This window comes from Lemur catta, chromosome 4 (genome assembly GCF_020740605.2).
Source record: "Lemur catta isolate mLemCat1 chromosome 4, mLemCat1.pri, whole genome shotgun sequence".
NCBI lineage: Eukaryota > Metazoa > Chordata > Mammalia > Primates > Lemuridae > Lemur > Lemur catta.
In genome coordinates, this window is record NC_059131.1 from 22,967,736 (window position 1) to 22,988,825 (window position 21,090).

General features: G+C 46.4%; 1 protein-coding gene across 1 annotated transcript in view; it reads right to left on the reverse strand.

Annotated features, from left to right (window-relative positions):
* CAPN14 (calpain 14) overlaps positions 1 to 20,989 on the reverse strand; it is a 41,431-nt gene extending 20,442 nt beyond the window's left edge. The window contains exons 1-7 of the mRNA XM_045548865.1: positions 20,957 to 20,989; positions 5,687 to 5,966; positions 3,606 to 3,675; positions 2,692 to 2,810; positions 2,417 to 2,553; positions 1,261 to 1,435; positions 590 to 652 (exon numbers count right to left, since the gene is read on the reverse strand). Of these exons, the coding sequence (XP_045404821.1) occupies positions 590 to 652; positions 1,261 to 1,435; positions 2,417 to 2,553; positions 2,692 to 2,810; positions 3,606 to 3,675; positions 5,687 to 5,914 (792 nt within the window). The 5' untranslated portion in view covers positions 5,915 to 5,966; positions 20,957 to 20,989. The remainder of the gene's footprint in view (positions 1 to 589; positions 653 to 1,260; positions 1,436 to 2,416; positions 2,554 to 2,691; positions 2,811 to 3,605; positions 3,676 to 5,686; positions 5,967 to 20,956) is intronic.
* Positions 20,990 to 21,090: the final 101 nt, after the last annotated feature.

Below are 21,090 nucleotides of genomic sequence, written 5' to 3' on the forward strand. Positions count from 1 at the left end.
TTTTTCAACTTCTCCCCAGCCCAGCTAGGTGGATGCCCTTTCTCCACCTCTGAACTCCTAAGCGTTCACCTACACTATCTTCTCTGGGTTCTGCTTGGCTTCCTTGTCACTTCCAGACATGGTTTGTCTCCATATGAAACCCTGCGTCTCTGTAGGCAGGGCCCCTGTCAGATCTGCCTTCCCCGCAATGCTCAGTGGAGCTCAGGAGAGCAGCAATTGCGAGACTGTGGTGAAGAGCATGTGAGAGCAAGAAGAACTTGGGAGGGAAGAACTAGATGTACAGGCTGATGGTGGCAGCACAGGGCGAAGCTCGAGAAGGGGTATGACTGCCCCACAGGACAGGGTTGGGACAATGCATTGGAGGCAGCAAAGGCTGGACCCACCCCTCACCCTGGAAATAGGTGCCGAGGCACAGGGAGCCTGTCACTTGCTTTGGCAGGCCCTGGAGGACTTAGCAGAGACTGTCTCCAATCCCCAGACTGGGCACAGAAACCACCAGTCCCCAAGAGGAGCTCAGGCCTTGGCAAGAGCCCTGGGGGGTGGCAGTGGGGGTGCTGAGAGGGAGGCAGAGGGGTCCAGCCCAACTCACCTTCCTGAGTCCGGTGAGAGTGTAGGCATGGCCGTCCACCAGCCCATTCTCCAGAACCTTCACCTTCTGTGGAGACAAAAGAGGGGCCCCAATTGGTCCTCTGTTCCATACAGCCTATTCGTGGAGTCATGGGAGGCCGTCTGGCTGGAGCAGGGGTTTCCGGAGAGGGGAGTGGCAGAGAATCACTGCATAGCACATCACAGTTTCCAACGCTCTTCAGCATCCATAGTCTCATGCGACCCTCTCCATAGCAAGCGTGCCACTCTGCAGGGATTATAACCTCTATTTTCCAGAGAACAAACTCAGTCTCAGGGTTGCTAGGTCAATGGGCGAGGTGACACGTGTGGCCATTAGTGAAGACAGGGCTGGCGTGAGGGCTTCCTACCCCTGTTCCGTGGTTTTAGTTGTTGTTAAATTGGACATGGAAAGTGCTTTGCATGTAGTTGGCACTTACTAATTGTTGGCTCCCTTCTCTGCACTCCATCTTCATTCTACTGCTGCCTTGCCTGCCCCGAAGGCCCAGCTTTGCTGCTTTGGTTTGAACACCAGGACTCTAGGTGCAGGAGCTTTGTGGAGGTCCCGAGCCCACACCCAAGGGAAAGCAGCAGCTGGTAGATGACGGGGACAGGGAGGGAGAGGGGGACATTCTGCCAGAGCCAGCCCAGCCTCACCCCTGAGCGGGTCTGGCAGCAGATGAGGGTTCTGCTGTAGGTGGCTTGGGCTAGGAGGTCACAGAGGTTGCCAGGGGCTTCTGCCAGGTTGATGGTCATTGTCACCCCTCCAGTGAAGTCCACAAGGGCTTCAGACACCTGTCCACAGTGTAAGTCTTCATAGGAACCACAGAGCCTGCCCAGGGAATGCAGAAACATGAGAGGAGAAGGGTACAGTAAGTGCTTACAATTTTACATTGCCTCAACATCCATTTTTTTCATATAAGTTTAAAATTCTCATACCAGGAGCAGAGCTCAGTCATCCTTCACACAGTTCCAGTCCTACACCCCACCTGAATGGCTCCAGCTGGTGGCCAGAGATAAAACCCTGAGGCATCTCTCCTGCCTAGCAGGCTGGGCTCCCTGCTCTGTCGTTTCCCTTAAACAGACCATTCAGACATTTGCCTGAGAACTTAAAGCGACCTCCTCTCAGTCACAGTGCGACTTCCTCGAACTCATGCCTGTTTGCTTTAAACCCACCAACGACAGCTCCCCATGGGAAACCTGTTTGAATAACACCCTGGACCCAATAAAGGCACTGACCCATCGTCCCTTCTCTCTCTTTCTGCCTGTGCTCCCCAACTTCAAAAACTCTTAAAAACTTTCACATCGTCATTGTGTCATTGAAGCCATGCAATTCCCAGAGGGACCCAAGCAAGTGGATCCCATGCTGGTGCTCCTTTGTCCGGACCTCTCAGCTGCTAGGAATAGCAGTGACCAGCTAAGGTGGTAGAGTTTCATTCAAAACAAAGGGCGGGGACATTTATGCTGCAGAAGGAATGGTCCAAATGGGCAGGGGAGCCTTTGCCTTGCTAGCCTCTGGGCACGTGCTGCTATTCCCTCCCTCCATCCCCGGAGCAAAGGAGAGAATCTGCACTCCGAATTCCCAGCCTTCATAAACAACTCTGTCCATTAGGGAAAGGCAAAATTCCTGAACGCTTGTTCAGATGGGGTGACTCCCACATAAAAGACCCTGAATATGTTGCCACTTCTGCTTTGGCTGAGACGTGCCTCAGTATCTCATTTCATAAATGTTGCCTGAGTCTACCCCCCTCCCTCAGCACTGAGAAGGGGGTTGGGGGAGCCAGGAAGCAGATATTTCCACCGGTTGTCTTACTTGGCATAGGCCTTTTCCAGAAGAGCTCCCCAGAACAAGTTCTTGTAGGCGGAAGAGACAAAGACCAGCTGGCCAGCCTCATTCACAGGCAGACAGTCATCTATCACCACGGGGACCCAGCTCCCAAAGTGCCAGAACTGGAGGGAGAGAGTGGCCCCTAGTGAGTGAGGATGGCCATGGGAAATGGTCAGCCCAGGAGGCAAAGACGTGGCTCCTCCCAAAACCCCCTTCCCTACAGCCCCCCAACCAGGCCAAGGCCCCAGGAGGCCACTCACCCAGAACCGGAAGATGCCAGCATAATTCTCAGTGAAACTCTGATTCAGGGGAACGACCCAACTCAGGATGTCCTGGTGCCGAGTCAGAGCTTGCAGGGCGGCCAGGAACCAGCAGTCTCCTAGGGCAGACGGCACACAGAGTCCGCATGAACCTGCCAAGGACTCCTGAGTGCCGGCAATGCCGGTCCCAACTGCTGTCCTCTCTGGGCTTGTAGCCTAGTTTAGGGGAAGGGACTTCTATACCAGGAAGGAGGATGGTGAGTGGGCAGAGGACAGGAACACTGGCTAGAATCCAAATCTGACACCAAAAATGGAGCCATATTCCTGGACCAGCTTTTAGCTTCCTCAATGCCCCATTCTCAGGAATTTGGACCCAAACACCACCAGCATTCTTCTAAATCCTGCTTCTGTAACTGATTTATGCTCTTCTGGGAAAGCCTCAGCCCTTCGGGACGGCGTTTCCCTGTGTGTGAAATGTATATTATTGGACTTGTGCATTCCTCACTGCCAAGGCTCGTTTCCATTTAGCCTTTTAAAAAGTTGAGTTGAGGACAGGCCTGCCTGGACCCTCTTCTGGGTAGGCTAATGACTGGCATCCCATGAAGGACCCATTGTGGGGACTAAAACACAGTGAGCACATTTTCCAACACAAAATTTAGTTGGTAATGAGCACTGTGGGGACTTAGGCCAGGTGTGGCATTCCCACACGTCCTCAGAGGGCCAGTTTTCATAAACTTCACAACAAAGGACAGAGCACGTCAAGGTGGAGTTCAGGGTTTACTGCTGGGCAGCCATTCATGGCCCACCCACATTTTCCCTGATGGGGACCTCTGGATCCCATTGTCTCCCACTCTGCCGGGGCCGGGCCAGGACGAGCAGCCTGCCCTGTGTGTCCAGGGCCCATGCAGACTCACCCAGCATGCCTTGGCACAGGTCCAGCCTTTTGGCCTGGGCAGAATAGAACTGAGGGTTGCTGTGCAGCTCCTGGGGGCACAGAGGGAATTGTCATTCTGACCTAGAACAAAGAGGCTCCTGGAGCTACAATGACCATGTTTTCCCATACCACAAAATTGGACTTACAGGGACAAAGATGTAGAACATATGTGAAATCAGGGCTATCCCAGAAAATATGGGATACAGATTCTGTCCCTTGTATTTCTCATTTCGTCTTACAGCTCATGTAAGTCAGAGAACTCTGTGTAGAGATTGAGAAATAGCACTTGTGCCAAAAATGCCTTTTCTTGGGGTTTCCATTAAAAACACAAGCACATTTTAGAGGAGATATTTTGGGTTTTCCTAGAGATCTTCTCATTCTCTTTATTCTTCTTACTCCTCCGTCCCTCCCTGCCCCCTAATGTAATGGCTTCTCTGGCTTTTCATGCTGAGCTGTGGGCAAGGGTAGGGGTGGCCAGGCCGGGGGTCTCTGCTCCACACAAGCTCTAAATCCCTTAATCTCTGCATGGACACAGTTCCCCCAAGAGTCAGGTATGTGACAGAGTCTCTATGTCAGCAGCTCCTAAGATTTTCTGGGAGAACAAGCAGTATCTTGGCTGCTGTCTATATAAGAGGCCCACCTGGGAATTGTACACATAGCAGGGACGTCCCAAGCCTGGGACTGCAGCACTGATGGCGCTGGCTGTGTGGGGAGCAGGGAGGGAAAAGACGTGTGGCCCCAGCTGCCTTCGCTTTGTTCACTGGCCGTGTTCCTGGGATCTTCTTTGTAAATCAGGTTTGGGGGAGGTGGATTACATTGGAACCCATTAAGAAGTTGCCTTTTAAAGGAATTATTGATCCATTTTATTAAGTGAAGAATACTTTTGTGAAATGATTAATAGCTTCTTAATTTACATGTTTCATGAGCCTGTTGCAGGAGTGGGAATTGGAGGTATGTTAAAATTTGTGTCTCTGGCAGAGGGTACTGGCTGTGACTCAGGAGGCCTTGCCATCTCAGATGAAACTAAACAGAACCTTGATCAATTTTTCACTGCACCTGCTCTGCGTATTTCTGGGCAGGGCCTGAGGAGGAGCTCCATCTTAGACCACTCTCGGGGTCACCCCCTGTTTTCTCCATCTGGAAAGTGGGAATATGGGAATGTACCCAGTTCCATTCTCCTGGGGAATCAATGAAGTAAGACCCGGTGTGATATTGTGAAATGTGTATTTGGCCTTCATCTGGTCTAACACATGGCTCCTTGAACTCTCTGGCGGGCTAAGGGTATCTTTCGTATGTCAATGAGATGAATGGCAGCTGGAGTCCCCTGGATAGCTTCAGGATGGGGCTGGTCACTGGAAAGACCAAGATATGATTAGAGGGTAGGGACTTTCATCCCTACCCACAACCTCTGGGAGCGGAGGGAGACTGAAGGTTGAATTGATTGCCAATGGCCAATGATTTAATCAACCACACCCATGTAATGAAGCCTCCATAAAGGATAGGATTCAAGGAGCTTCTCCAGAGCTGAACACGCCTGGAAGGGTATGGAAGCTCCACACCCCTTCCCCGATACCTTACCCTACACATCTCTTGATCTGTACCCATTGTAATAGCCTTTAGAATAAACCAGTAAACAGAAGTAAAGTGTTTCCCTGAGTTCTGTGAGCCTCCCTAGAAGATTAATCAACCCAAGGAGGGGGTCACGGAAACCCTGATTTATGGCTGGTCATCAGTACAGGTCACAACCTGGGACTTCCAGTTGGCATCTAAAGTGGGGGTCAGTCTGTGGTGCTGAACCCTTAACCTGTGGGGGCTGATACTATCTCCTGGTAGATAGTGGCAGAAGTGCCTTGAATTGGAGGACACTCAGCTGGTGTCCCCAGGAGAACTGGCTGGTGTGTAAGCAGAACCTCCCACACATCTGGTGTCAGAGTGTTTGCTGTGTTGAGTGGAGAGTAGGAAACCACTTTGTTTTTTCCCTGTGTATCTTATACCTGTTATTCAACAGCCCTGAGCCTGGGGCATTTTGTAGGTGTTGCCAGAGCCCCTCTGGAGCCTCACCGGGGGTCTCTTCCACTGCAGGCCAGGTGGCAGCTTCCGCAGCAAGGACCCGCTGCCCACGGAGCTCAGGGTGGCCGGGAAGCTGCTGTCCTCAAAGAGGCAGCGGTCTCGCAGGCACCCTGCCAGCAGGGCTTCGAAGTCTTGCTGGGGGAGCGGCGGGGAGGCCTGGCTCGAGTCCCTCTGCCCCAGCTTCCACACGCCACAGATGGAGCGTGGCCCCAGAGACATGGCAGGCAGGGGAGAGGGTCCCACGAGTCTTCCTGGGTGGTCTCTGTGGCTCCTGAAATGGAGAGCCCACGGTCAGTTTCCACACTTTCTGTTTGTGCTTCACCATACCCCAGAGAGGAGGAGGAAGATGGAGAGAATGTGGGAGGAGAAGTGAGCGGGAGAGACTGGAGCAGGTGGCTCAATTCTTTTCCCTGAGGGTGGGGGTCCGCGGGCCTCTGCTCAAGTGCTCGGGGTCCTGGTGTGGATCTGGGATCCCACAGCAAACGCCTACACGAAGGGAAGGGTCTTCCCAGCCTCGAGGCTGGTCCCAGGCCTGACTGTACCAGCGTCACAGGGGCCCCTCTGCTTAGCAGGGAGGTGGGGAGAAGACAAGCAGGAATCCGAAGCTCAGGCCCCCGGGCTCTAGGGTCCCAGGGCAGCGGGGAGCAGGGGTTGCCGGTCAGTCCTCCACCCGGGCCTGCCAGCTCCTGCCTTGCAGCTGCACACACGTTGGTCCTCCTGCTCTAATGTCCTCCTCTTCCCTGCAAAACCTCCTTCTACATTCTCTTTAAAAAGAACTTCTCCCTCAAAGAATTTCTTGGTAATGTAAAAGAAAAAAAAATCACACATGCATATTGTGGCAAATACAAACAGTTGCCTGTACACAGCCATTTTCCCTTTTCCTTGTCAACAGAATCCCAGTTTTGATCACCTAGCGACAAAACTGGATTTCCCGGGGCTTTTTGCAGGACAGTTCTGGCCAATGAAATCAAGGTAGAGGCTACTACATAGAGTTATTTGTAGAGCTGTGACTTTCTCAATGAAAAGGGATAGCTTCAGCTGGCCCCACTTTTGACTTTCCCCCTTCCCTCTTGCTGGAAAGCAGATGTGATATCTGGAGATGGCGCAGCTGTCTTGGGACCATTAGGACAAAAGTCACATGCTAGAAGCCTGGGTCTTGATGACTGCTTTGAACAAATGCACCAGCCTTGGGCGGCTTGCTTCCAGACTTCTTATTACATGAGAAGGACAAACCATTTGCTTATTTAAGCCATGGTAGTAGCTAGACCCCTCTGTAGTGTTTATGTCAATCACCGTATGTCTGTTACACGCAGCCACAGCACTCTTAACTGACATGCAATGACATATAAAGTTTTACATACATTTTTAGGAGCAATGAATCCTTCTTTTGAAGCCCAGGCATGAGTTTCATATTACAAGCTCTGCAAGCCATCTGGGCCCACCAACCGCAATATTCTAGCATACCTTAGAGCTCCTGTGTGTAATTATGTGCAGCTGTGATTGGTTAAGTCAATGGTTTTATGGCCTCTATTATTGCATTCTTATCCACTTAGAATAAAAAAAGAGAAGAGGTCTTAGAAATCATCTAGTCTAGTATTTTTCAAAATAGCAGTAGAATTCCTTCTTCACACAAAATCCTACAAAAACTCAAGGGTGGAGGCTTGAGTTTGCAGGTAGGACCACAGTGCATCTTTGCAAGGTTTCTTATTTTATGGTTGGAAAACCACTGATCTTATCTACTCCCCTCATTTTCTAGGTATTAAAACTGAAACCCATCTATCCACTCACTCACCAAATATTTTCTTGGGAACTTGCCATATATGCCAGGCTTGGACTTGGCACCGTTCACCAAAGATGTGCCCTCACGGCTGTTACATTCTAATGAGGAGGGGTGAAATAATTTTCCTGGTGCTTCCCAGGAAGGTTTTATCAGAGCCATATCCGCAACCCAGGGCCCTCACTCCCATAACAGTGCTCAGCCCTCAGTACCAGCAACTGCCTGTTACACCTAGCACAGAGCTTGCGACAGACTATATATGCACTAACAGCAGCCTGAAAATATGTCTATGCCACATGTGAGTACTCCCTCATAGCTGCAGGAGTGACCCGAGGGAACATTTGTCAAGATCTTGCCCCCTGCCCAAAGTCCAACTTGAGCCACTCCCCCAGCAGGCCCACCTTGCATGCCTGGCATTCCCTGAGTTCCCATCTTAACCGTCTATTGACCCGCTTTCTACCCCATAGGACACCCTGCTGTCCTCTAATTGGCGCTTCTCAAATTATCACTAGCGAAGGGCCTGTATTCTTTTATTTCCAATCTGTCATGGAAATCTGATGAAAAGGAATTAATAAAAACATGAAATTTTACAAGATATATAAAATCAAGCCCCCCTTTTAAAAAATTTTCAGATTCGACAGAAACAAAATTATTTGGTCTATTGCTATAGAAGTTTCTAAACACTTACCCTCAGCCTCATACTTAGCTCATCAGTCACTGCTAGTGACCAGCTCGTGGAGTGGCCCTGTCTTCAGACCCTTTGGGTTCCACTCTGAGTGATTCATGCACGGAAGTATCCTCTGCCTAATCTGTATTTTCAGCCCCTGTGGGATTAGACTGGTGGAATGTTGTTTGCCTCACACCCTGACCTCTCGAGAGCTTACGACAACCTGGTTCCTGGCTAATCTTATTTGTCATAGGTGCGTGCACACTTCCTGGGTGAAGCCCCAGCACTCTTCAAACCCAGTTCACAGAGACCCAAAGCTGTTACTCAGGTCTTGTGTTGTCCCCTGAGTTCTTCTGCCTAATATGGACGAGCAGGCAAAGCTTCCTCCAGCCTTGCTCCATTTTCTGCCCAACAAGTTTCTTCTATCACAGGTTCCTTTGTGAACAGACTCGAGGCCTCACAAAGGCAAGGTCTTCCTTTTCTGTCCCTTCACTCCTGAACAATAAACCTTTACTGCTTGTGACGTGACAAATGACAGAGTGTCCCTTGGCTTCAGAACCTGACCCAGGCTCGGACCCTCCTTACCAAGTGCTGGGTCACCACTCCACCACTCAGGTTCTTCTCCAAGCCTGGAAACAGTGCATCTCGTGACAAGTGTGGTCCCTCATGGGCTCCAAGAACAAAATGCCCATCATAAGTGCCGCTCACCCTCCAAAGTTCAGAATGAGGTCACACACATCCACCAATATGTTATTCTTATATAAGTATTCGTAAGTCACCTTAAGGAGACTCTAGGCCCAAATGTGGGTGGTTGGCTGTTCTTGCGTGTTTCCTGCATATTACGAGTCATAGGTGAAATTGGCTCATTCCCAGATTGGCATAGCTTTCTGCAAAGGGCCATGTGGGTCTTGGTCATATTTGGAAATTCATTTTGATTATTGTAAGTGAACCATGTTGGAGCAGGCCCATAAAATAAGACTGTGCAAATGGGTAAGGGAAAGCCAACGGGGGCACAAGACATTTGAGTGTGCAGCAGGTGCTGGACTGTTCTGTAGTGTTCTTCACATCAGGATTCATTTGTACTCAGGGAGTAAACAGTCAGAGCTTTAGCCTTCACTTTTTCCATATTGGCTATGCTCACCTTGTCTCCAGGTGCTGGGTGCTAGGGAAAGCATTATGGTGAGGGGTATCCCTGGTGCTCAGGTAACCTATGTGCCTTGATCTAGAGGAGGCCTTTTAATGCCCATTGACCAGTAAGCACCCAGGGGCATCACCAGGCAAGACACCCGAGGGTGCCCCTAACCAGCAGTGCAAACTCCTATGCCCCAATCCCTGTGTGCAGGCAGGGTTTGCTCCTCTCTCCTGTTAACCCTCTGCCTACTTAACAAGTTAGTGTTTATTATAAAGGTAAATGAGAAAATGTTAACATGTTAGTGTTTATTATAAAGATAAATGAGAAAATGTTAACATGTTAGTGTTTATTATAAAGGTAAATGGGAAAATGTTAAATGGAGAAGAGACAGATATTAGATACACCTTGTGTCAAAAATTATTCCTTCAGGTTGGGCTCAGTAGTGTCTCAGTAGCTGATGGTGCGTACAGGATCACAAAAGCCCGTTGTGTACATCTCCTCCCAAGTCTGTGTTCAGGGTTGTCATGTTCGTAGCTTGTAACTGGCATGGTGGGAGTGTTCACACCATGGAATTATCAAATGCTACAAATCAGGGGTACTTAATTGGTTTTGATTTTGGCGGGGGGGTTGGTTTTTTTTTTTTTGGAGAGCTGGTTGTTAAACATGTGCAGCACACCACTGGTGGACCTTGAGGGAGGCTAGTCAGCTGGAAGTTTTCCTGTTTTCCAGGAATATAGAGGGTAAGAATCCCTAAAGCATTTACCAATGGCAGTGTTTCAACTCATGTGGAAAGAGGGGTTGATATTAATGAAAAAAATGACTGACAAATTGGACAGAAATGAATACTATTAATATATCTCTGCCGTTAAAAGTTTCGTCTGAGTGAAAGTTTTTATATATTTGTTCTGATGACTTTAAAAATAAGAGAATTATTTCTCATTTAGCTATGAGTTGACTTATTTTCATTTTAAAGTCCAATAACATATATTTCTATAGAAAAATCAAGGGGAAAAAAGGAAATAAAAATTACCCATATTTCTACTATTCAAAGATAGCCATCTTGAATATTTTGTTGTATACTTTTAGAGAAATTTTCTATGCTTAATTATATTTATTTTTTAAGAAAGTGAGACATTATACATTGTGTTTTATGCTTTTTTTCACTCAGCAATATCTAACGAGCACTTTCCTCTGCCAATAAATTGAATACACACGAGCATATTTAATTATTGCAAAGTATGCCATATCATAGGCCAACCAAAATTTATTTTAAAAATTTATTTTTTTCTGGAATTTCATGTTGTTTCCCCCTTTTTGCTACACTAAACAGTGACAGAATTACTAGATTTGAACTATGTCTTTGAGCACATCTTTATTTTCTTAGTATCAATTGGAATAGAATAAAAATTTTTTAACCTAAAAAAAGGTATTTACTATGAAATCTAGGGCAACATCATACTGTCTGAGGAAAGAAAAAAATATTTTCCGATTACTACCATTCTTACTCATTTTTAATTGTGACTCCTAGCCAACTCAATAAGAGAAAACAAAAAAAGAAAGAAGCATAAAAATCAGAAAGCAAAAATCAAATGACGATCATTCACACAAAACATTATTCTACATGTAGACTATCAAAGAAAATATTAAAAAACTATAGGAAACAATAACAGAATTCAAGGTCAATGAATACAGGTAAGATGCACTAAACAAAAACTCAATGGTGTTCTTTTATTACAGCAACAAATAACTAGGAAATGTAATGGGAGAAAAGATCTATTCTTAATAGCAACCCAGGTTACTGGTATGGATAACTTGGTGCCATTAATCAAGATATAGAGTCAGTTAGAGGCTCTGGGAACACAATGGTGATTTCAGATACAGTCATCATAGTCACATATGCAATCACTCAGGAATCTGTGTGTAGACCATAACCCCAATGTTATTAAAACACACACACACACAGAAGATGGGAAGAAAATATATATAAGTGATAATATTAGCTATCTCTGAATAATGTGACTACTCAAGACTTTTATTTTTCTTTATTATATTTTTCTATATTTTCTGGACTCCACAACTAATATGTATTACTTTTATCATGAGAAAAAAATGTGTTTAATAAAAATATATTACAGTAAAGGCAAGTTAGTGGTTACCTGGGCTGCCTGGGCTGGGGTGGGAAATTAACTGGGCTGGGGTGCAAAAGAACTTTCAAAGTAATGGAAATGTCCTATATGGATTGTGGTGGTGGCTGCATATGTATTGAATACGTATGTTTGTCAAAACTCAATGAACTCTGACTCGGGGGGGGGGGGGGCAACGGCAATATACATAACCTGAACTTATGTACCCCCATAATATGCTGAAATAATAATAATAATAAAAAGAAGTAAGGAAATAAAATAAAGCAATGTTCATTCATTAAAAAAACTCACTGAACTATACACAACACAGTAAAAAATACATGGTACATTTCATTACATATTAATGTAACCATAAATCCATAAAGTTGATCCAAATTAAATTTTTTAAAGTTAATGTAGAAAAACCAAGGGGGCAGTCTGAGCCCTGTCCCAGTGGCACCATCACGCTGAACTACTGCCTTGACTTGGAATATAAGATCTGCCAAACTACTGGCATTCATTTGTCGTGGCTACTTCTTCAACCACCTCTGAAGGCGTTGAGAATGGTGGGCTCCATTTTAAAGCAGAGAAAACTGGGACCCTAAGCTATACAAATGAGTTTCCCATGAATCTCATCAGAGTACGGAAATCAGGACTAGTTCCCAGGGGTCTTTTCCGTGTCTTGGGTCCCTGTCCTGATGTTCAGTTCACTCAGGTGTTCACTGAACACTTACGAAGTGCTAGACACTGTGCACACACACAGAGACCTGACTCTACCCAGAAGGGTAATAACAAAAGAAATAAGTACCACGCCCTGGCTTACAGGTACTGTGAACCTGTAGAATCCTCTTAAGGGATGATAAATTTCCAGAGAACTCTGGCCTCATGCCACAACCACAAAGTTGTCTCAGGCAAAATTGTAATAGAAACCTTGGTACTTGCACAATGGCTCTGTCTGCATGATAAAGAGCACCAGATTGAAAAAATGATCAATTCCATGCTCTTGACAGTTGAACAAAAGAACAAGACTGACTACAGGCCCTGCCTGATTTATCTTGGGCAGGGATTGCACATCTTTTGTATAATCGGCGGTCTACAGCGGCCACGGAGTGCTACATTTGAAGTTAGAAAACCCAGGAGGTGGCTGGGTTTGCCACCCCTCACCGGTGTGCCTTACGCTTTCTGAGCTGGTCTTCTCACCCGTAATATGGGATCACACATAATGTAACCATGGGAAGGGGCTTGGAAATAAACTTTAAAGTAGTGGTTGGTAAACTGCGGCCTATGTAAATAAAGTTTTATTGAAACCCAGCCACACTTACCTGTTTGGTATGGTTGATGGTTACTTTTGTGTGACAACAGCAGAGTTGAGTAGTTGCCACAGAGATCTTAGGGCTCACAAGCCTAAAATATTTACTAGCCAGCCCTTGACGGACAAAGTTTGCTGAGCGCTGCTGTAAAGCACTGTCTACCCAGCAGATTGCTGTTGCACTGTGCTAGGCACAGCGTAGGCACCAAGCAGGAACTTACAGAGTAAAATGTATTGGACTGAATCCACCATTAAGAATTTATCTCAGTGCAACAGAATTTTATTTCTAATTGATGCATCGACTTCTTATAGACTCTTAACATCTACAGTTACATTCATGTCTCAAAACACTTTAAGATGTGGCCTGCCATTTCTCTCTGTTTAAGTTTCATCTCCAATCCCTTTTTAGATCTGATGCCATCATGCATTCCTGGGCAGTTTTTAGGTGGTTCTGTGGTTACTGATTATGACCAGGAAAACCCACATCTCTATGTGCACATCATGACCCATTCACAAAAGGGGAAATGATTTTGTAACATTAATGGTTTGAAAGGCTTTAAATATTTTTACTATTTAGACATCCACCTGCATTTAGATCAAGTTTCTAACAGAGGACCCCAAGCACAATTTTTCATTTATTAGAGCAGACCTTTACCTTTCAGGACACAATGAAGAATGTGGCCCAACTATGAGCTCTTATTTTTCTTTTCTGTGTTCACAGATGTGATCATTCATGATACATTCACATTGTATCATGAATAAACAGATGTCTGATACAAACGTTGGCTGACTGACTGGGGAGATGGATGTTTTTCTTCATTTGTAAGATGTAAGGAATAACAGAGCCTGCCCTTTCCTCCCCTCCTGTTCTGAAGCTGAACTGAGATACAGGCTGGGAAAACTTTCTGTGAACTGTCAACCATTCGGCTGCTCCTCTGGTGTCTGATCACATCCCTGAGAACTGCTTTAGGTCTAGGGGTCCTTTAGCACCCACCCCCCTCCCACGTTCTTATCCAGGCTTGCCTTAGGGCTCCTTTCCAGGGGGATATGTGAGACCCAGGACAAAGCAACCTGAGGAAGTAAAATCAAGATCAGCCTTAAAAGGAAAAAGGGACTCTCCAAAGGGAACATGCACCTTGGGAGTAGATGGGGGAGGAGAGGCAGGAAGCCCCCTTAGCTGGTGGTGCTGGCATGGGGGTATCCCACGGGCTGATGGCTTGCCTTGATGGAGGTCTAAGAATGTGGCTGGTGGAGCTCCCTACCCACCCCCAACTGCCCCATCTTTCGTCTGCCCCTATGAGCCACTGCACAGCCACAATCTCTGCAGAAGTGCAGACACTCTGCAGATACCCCCAGAGCACGTTTGTGCACCTCTAGGTGCCACGTTGTGGACATAGCTTTCCCTGGGCATAGAAAACTGGACCCCAATGTCACTCATTGTAAATGAACCAAATATCAGGCTAAAAAGAACTTGGTGGTCACCCCATTCAGCACCCCCAGCTACAGGTAAGACCCCTGAGCAGTTCCAGGGAGCTCACATCCTGCCTAGCCTGACTGGGATCCCTTGGGCACATCCTCTTTGTACAGCCTCCTCCTAAACCGTGACCTCTGTGGACTCACTCCATTCCCCTCCAGCCTGCTCTGGCCCGACACTTCCCGCCCCAGGGGACAGCATCACTCTAGTCTAATAGTCACCCCCTGCTCTTGTTTTTCCATCAACTCCCATACTTTTAAAGGGCCAGTCCTTTTGAATTTTCAAAACAAAAAAAAAGTCAAATGTTTCTGAATGTTTAAAAACACATTTGGACAGGAAAAGAGTTTGAAAACAGATGTAAATTTGTTCTTCTTATTTTTTTACAGAAGTATTTGCTTCTTAAGAGAGCCACAGATTTGAGCTACATCCGTGGTTAGACAGAGGTAGCTTTTCTTCTCCTCCCATCCTGCCTTTGCCACCAGACTGGCCATTTCATATCACTGTCCTCAGAACCACACAGCTCACGGCCTCAAGTCCAAACGGCCAGACTCTCGGTGTGTTGGTCCCTTTCTGTGTAAACAACGTCCAGCACACAACCTCTGCTCCGTCCAAACTTACAAGGAGATGTCTCTTCCCCCTCAGCTCTCACGGCCTTGGAGCTCCCCTATCCTTCAAAGCTCAGGGCAAATTTCCCCCCTCCCTGGAGCCTCCTCTGGTCACTTTTTATCTTCTCTTCATGGGGTCTGGCCTTTAACCAGGCCATGCACTGGGGAGGAGGAGGCTGGGTAACAGCAGCGCCTCTCCAAAGCCCACTCCTGGGCTAGAGAAATTGATGGTTTCTCATTTTATGCTACAATTTATGCTACTCCAAGATGTCAAGGTCCACAGTTAGAAACCCAGGCAAACTTTTGGAAAAAGTAAATCAATTAGAGATATCTTTTAGAAAAACTGGCAGTAAATACTAGAGCTAAACACATATATACTGAATGATACAATAATTCTATTCCTGGGTATTACCCAACAGAAATGCGTAAATGTATGCACCAAAAGATATGTACAAGAATATTCACAACAGAACTATTCAAAATAGCCCCAAACTGAGAAACATCCAAATGCCCATGAACATGGATAAATAATATTAAGGTGTATTCACACAAACCAATAGAATACTGTACAGCACCGAGAATGAACAAACAAGAATTACATGCTGCGATGTGGATGGAGTTCTCGAACATAATACTGAGTGAAAAACTCCAGACACAAAACTCTGTGATTCCATTTACATAACTTGCAAGAGTGACAAAACCAATCTATGTGTTAGAAATCAGCTTAGCAGTTAGAGTTAGAGTGATTTATCACCAAATCAATTATACCACTCATAGTTAAATCAGCTCTATTCAGTTTTGATTATTTTGATGGTCAGGAGAGAGATTTACAAGTGAGTCTGAGAGGTGGGATATTCAGTTCATTTAAACAAGGCTTTGCTGTGTGCCTCCCTGGGAGCTGGGGCTGCCCTAGATGGGAGGGGGACAGCAGGAAGTAGACAGGATTTCTGCCCTCAGAAAGCCACAGTCCAATGGCCAGGCTCAGTCTGCAGAGGCGGCTCTCACTCTTCGCTATGAAGGTGCCCACTCTGTGCAGTGGTCAGTACACAGCCCATGCAAGAATCCTCACTCTAGAAAGTCAAAGAGTCACCCTGTCATGCCTGCAAGATGTCCCCAGACTGAGAAACCTAGGGCCACTGCACAGGCTCAAGCTGGGATTCACAGTTCCATGAGCTCCTGTAGACTATATCTGGCATTTTTGGAACAAAAATGTTTAACCCAGATCCAGGCTGCATCCCACCCATCAAACATTGCTACCTGCTGCCTCCATAAGAGAGGGTTCTATGCTGAACTGAGAGCCGACTGCATTGAGCCAGAGTCCTCCAGAGCCTCGACCAGTGATTTCCAGGGCACAGGGGGCAGCAAACTGCTCAGACAATGGCAGTTTCTGGATTTCTGGTCTAAGCAAGGGCTGCCCCCAGCACCACACTGACAACTCTCATGTGAGGTACTATTTCAGTCTCGCAGAGTGTGGACATCTCCAGTCTCTGTTTTGCATCTGATTTCACGCAGGAAGTCGAACCAGCCTGGCTATTAGAACTCCTAGAACCCAAGAGCAGCCTGCCTCCTTCACTGTCAGGATCTCGCCAGGCCTGAGGTGGGAACTAGTGGCCTCCACATTTCTCCAGGGAGGGGGCTCAGAGGGCCCCTGGGATGGCCCTGGGAAATGACAGCATCTAGTAGCATCAATAACTCTATCAAAGACCATCTAGAGAAACCAGAGCTAGGGGGACCTCAGAGAACCCAAAGACACCCTGCACTGCGTTTTTGTTTTTGTTTTTAATGAGGAGACTGGGGGCAATGAACTGAAGTCTATTCCTCAAGGTCACACTGATAAATGATCGCAAAACTCAGCACAAAATTTGTATCTCCAGACTGCAGGGCTTTTGCATATCCACTGTAACCTACAAAGTTCAAACCAAAGGAAGCAAATACCCTCCTCTCAGCTTCTGAACCCAGACCCTGCAGAGGCCATGGCGGCTCTGGGCTAACCTGGACCCACTCTCGGAACTAAAGAAATTTACCTGTACAGGAGATCCCGCTTTTTTGAGCAGCTTGTTGGGTGCTAATCTTGATGCAGTCAGAAGCCTACAGCCCGAGACCACCTCTTATATAGGGGTTCTTTCTACACATGGTGCTCAGCTGAGAGTCTGAGAGCCCTCCCTGGGCCTTGGCTCCTCCCCTCTGCAGGTTCTCTGGAAGGGAGGGGAGCGCCAAGGGCTTTGTGACGGTATTGCAAAAATCCTATTACATTCTTAGAACAACAGACAAATAGAACTTGTTCCTGTAATGCCTCTGCAAGAGAGAGCGTTAGTCATCTCACTTCCAATCCTAGGAAGTGAGGTATTAGTAGATGTGACTTGGAGCACTATTTCTTTGCAGGTGCACATGAGCCTACTTGCTCACGCCTGCACCACTCACAGGCTGCTAAAAGGCAAATACTGAGCTTTCTGGACATTCCTATGTTTAAACTAGATGTTGGCTGAAGCCAGGGAAGTATTAGCAAGTGGTGGCTACGGGTTTTCTTTTGCGGTCGGCAAGAGTTTGATGCAGCCCTCAGAGATGTCTCCTGCTAAGGAGGAACTTTGTGACCCTTTCGTGCTATTATTTCCCTCTTCCTTACCAAACCTACTTTCCAAATTCCCCATTTTGGCCATCCAGGACCAGAAACATGGACCACTATTGGTTGTTTCCTTCCATCTCATCCTGGGTTAAGTTGCTCCAGGCTTGGCTATTCTTCCTTCAAAACATTTCCCAGCACTCCTGTGGTTGCTCTACTGTGAAGACTTCTTGACTTTCACCAGATCCTTCTCCTAGACTCCCACCATCGCTTGCACAGATTTTCATTATAGCAATTAAGTCAGTTCTAGCTTGCCTGCCTCCAAGCTCACACACCTTGGATTCCCAGAACCTGGAGCCATGCCTGGTACCCAGTAGGTGCTCAATATGTGTCAGTGGACTCAAAGAGTCCCTTCCCTTTGGCCTTCTCTACCTTTGTCTTGTCTCTAATCTCTCATATCTCCATCTTTTTGTGAGACTATGACTTCACCCATTTTATTAGTACTGATAAAGAAAATAATATTGATAGTCATAGCCAGCATTTATTAAGCACTTAGGGCATGCCAGGTACAGTGCTAAGCACACTGCATGCAGAATTCCATTGCACCTTCGCAGCTTTGTGAGGTAGTACTATCATCGCCATTTTACAAAAAGAAAATGGCAGCACAGCACGGTAACTCGCCCAAGATAACCACAGCTGGTAAACAGCAGAGATGGAGCCAAGTCCCAGGCATGTCATGTTTCACTAACTTGCCATGATCCTGGGCAAGAAACTATGCCTCCTGCCACTATTAAGTCAAATCCAAAGCTTTCCTCCTGAGTTCAAAGCCTTCTGGATCCTTGCCCTCACCCCATGTGCCAAACAGCCGCCCCCGCATGCTATTTGGTCTGAAGGCATCACAGGGATAGCAGAAGTGGTGGATTTGGGAATCAAAAGACAGGGGGTAAAATCCTGTTTAGTTAAGCGGACTTCAATGTTTTCTTATGAAAAATCAGGATAATAATTCATCTCCAACTTGAGGCTCATATGGGGCTCACATCAAACCATGAGTGTGAAAAAGCTTTATAAAACTGCACAAAGCTGTATCTCCATACAGGTAGAAGACTGTTATTATTATTGATCTCTGTCTCCCAGATATAACTTTCTTCATTTTTTTCTCTTCATTCTGGCACTTCATTATCTTTCCTCTTATATGTTTCATCATCTCAGGAACTCCAGGCGGGCAGCTTTAGAGACCCCACATCTAGCACAGGGGTGGGGCTCACTCTATGTCTGAGTTGTTTTTCTTATGGTCATCACTGGGCTCATCGTAAATTGTGCTAAGGATTAGCAGAGCCACTCAGATGCAGAGGGTGAGGCCCAGGGGCCATTTCCTCCCATGACAACCCTTGAATATTATTGTCCTGGGTGGCAGGAAACAGATAGCCAGGGAGGCTCGCCAGTCTTACACACTAGCTCTGTGACTGTCTTGCACACTAGTCCTGTGACCTTTTGGAATTTTAGCGGTCATACATCCCTTCCCCAGGCTTCCGTTGCTCACCCAGGACAGACTGGTATTCCTGAAAAAAAGATAGTAGAAAGTCAAGTCCATCTGGTGATGGGCCTTCTGTCTCTGCACAGCATGACGTCCCTGACCCAGCAGCGGGCTGTGGGCCAAAAGTAGATTGGCAAGTGTGTGATTTATAACCGGGAATTCATTTTCCTGTGCAAACAAGGCTTTAGCAGAGGTGTAATTCCCAGAAGGGCTTCGTGAACACTTGCTAGAGTTCTAGGTCCTGTAGGCAAACCAGAGGGAGAAAGGAAGTGTCTCCTCGGTTGGTGGTGCAGCAGAGTATTGGAGAAGAAGCATTGGTTCAAGGGCCAGGAAATAGGGACTCAGGTCCAAGAACCATATGAAGTTGGGCAAGCCACCTCCTCTGTCTGGGACTCAATCACATACATAAAACATGGAGGCTGTGCATCATCATCTCTCAGCTTTCTGTTATGACATTCCATAGTTCTGTTTGGGACCAGCCTTGAGCAAACACTCAAAGCAGGTCACCTGTGTCTGTGGCACCCTCTAACTTCCTATTTCCCACTTCTTGGTACTTTCCTCTAGAAGAGTCCAAGTGCCCTACCCAACCTGCTCTGGTTTGGAAATGGTTGGTTTGGCCCCACCAAGTCTCACGGTCTTCAATGTTGGAGGTGGGGTCTTCTGGGAAGCGTTTGGGTCATGAGAGCAGATCCCTCATGAATGGCTTAGTGCCATCCTCACAGTAATGACTGAGCTATGAGTTCCCCTGAGAGCTGGTTGCTGAAAAGAACCTGGTATCTCCCTCCCCTCTCTCTCTCGCCTCCTCTCTCACATGTGATCTGTGCACACTGGCTCCCTTTGCCTTCCACCATGAGTGGAAGCTTCCCGAGCCCTCACCAGGAGCCAAGCAGATACTGGCACCATTCCTCTTACACAGCCTGCAGAACCATGAACCAAATAAAACCTCTTTTCTTTATAAATTACCCAGCCTCGGGTATTCTTTTATAGCAACACAAATGGACTAAGACATTGCCTTTTCCAAAAACCTAACTCTGCTCTCTTAAGTACCTTCTTCCTTTTCCTCCAATCAAAATTCTCATTCCTTCAGGGCACTGGAAAGCAATCTGATTGAACTAGTTCTCACTACTGTGTAAACAGCTCACAGGTCCTTAGCCTTACCATAGTACTTGCATTTTTAAAATAGAAAATTCTTTACCCAAATGAATCCCTGATTGTTGGAATTTGGGTCAGTGAAATAAGAAGTTAAAAAGCCCAGCTGAGGAATAAGTTAAGGTACCTGACATAGTAAAGAATAACTGCCCAAAAGTGCTCATTCATGCTCATACAGATCATTTATGGCATTTTATTGGACTCATATTAAAAAACACATAAAACTGATTTATGTCCAACACAACTGTAAATGAGAAAAACTTCTGAAATATGTATGGCTAAGTTCTAACCATCGATTCTCTTTTTTTGCAGATATAAGAATACAACAAGAAAATTGTGGGCTATTGCTGCTCTGGCCGGGGTTACTTCTGGCAGCCCTAGGGACAGGGGCGTAAGACTCAGTGGTTACAGAAGTACCAAAACTTCATGAAATCAACTGGCAGGTTGTACTATTCCTGACTTTTTTTCTCACTTGACTTTTGTTCATTTGCTTATACATTTTCAAAACCAGGATCCAACAAGGTAAAGAGAAGGACTTTGATTTGTGGGTGGGAGAAAGGACCATAACACATTCAGAAGAATTAAAGGAAAAATTGGCAGTTCCATATATAACTCTCAAGCATTAGAAATTTATCCAAAAACCAAGATAATAAAAAGAGGCTTTGTGGGCTAGCTCATAAATTAAAAGTCATCTCCAAAGCTTCCAAGTAAATTCCAAGACCTAAGTTACTAAATCCTTCACACTCACAGTATTTTTAGAATGTCATAGAAAAATATTCTTTAAGAAATTCACTGTGAAGTTTGAAAAGAACAGATAAGCTATTTTCTAGAAGGGTGTTTTCTTAAGTTATCAGACAGCTAATTAAAATTTCAAGAACATTTACACATAGCCCATAACCTGAGTGAACTCAAATTGACAAGGAATGCTTACCTGGGAAGGACGTGGAGACAGCACCGTGAGCCATCCTGACGAGGGAGGCAAGGCAGGCACGGGGCATGAGGCAGCCGTCAGGCAGTGGTCGGGAGGGTCTGCCATAGGTGAGGGCGAGAAGACGCAGAAATACA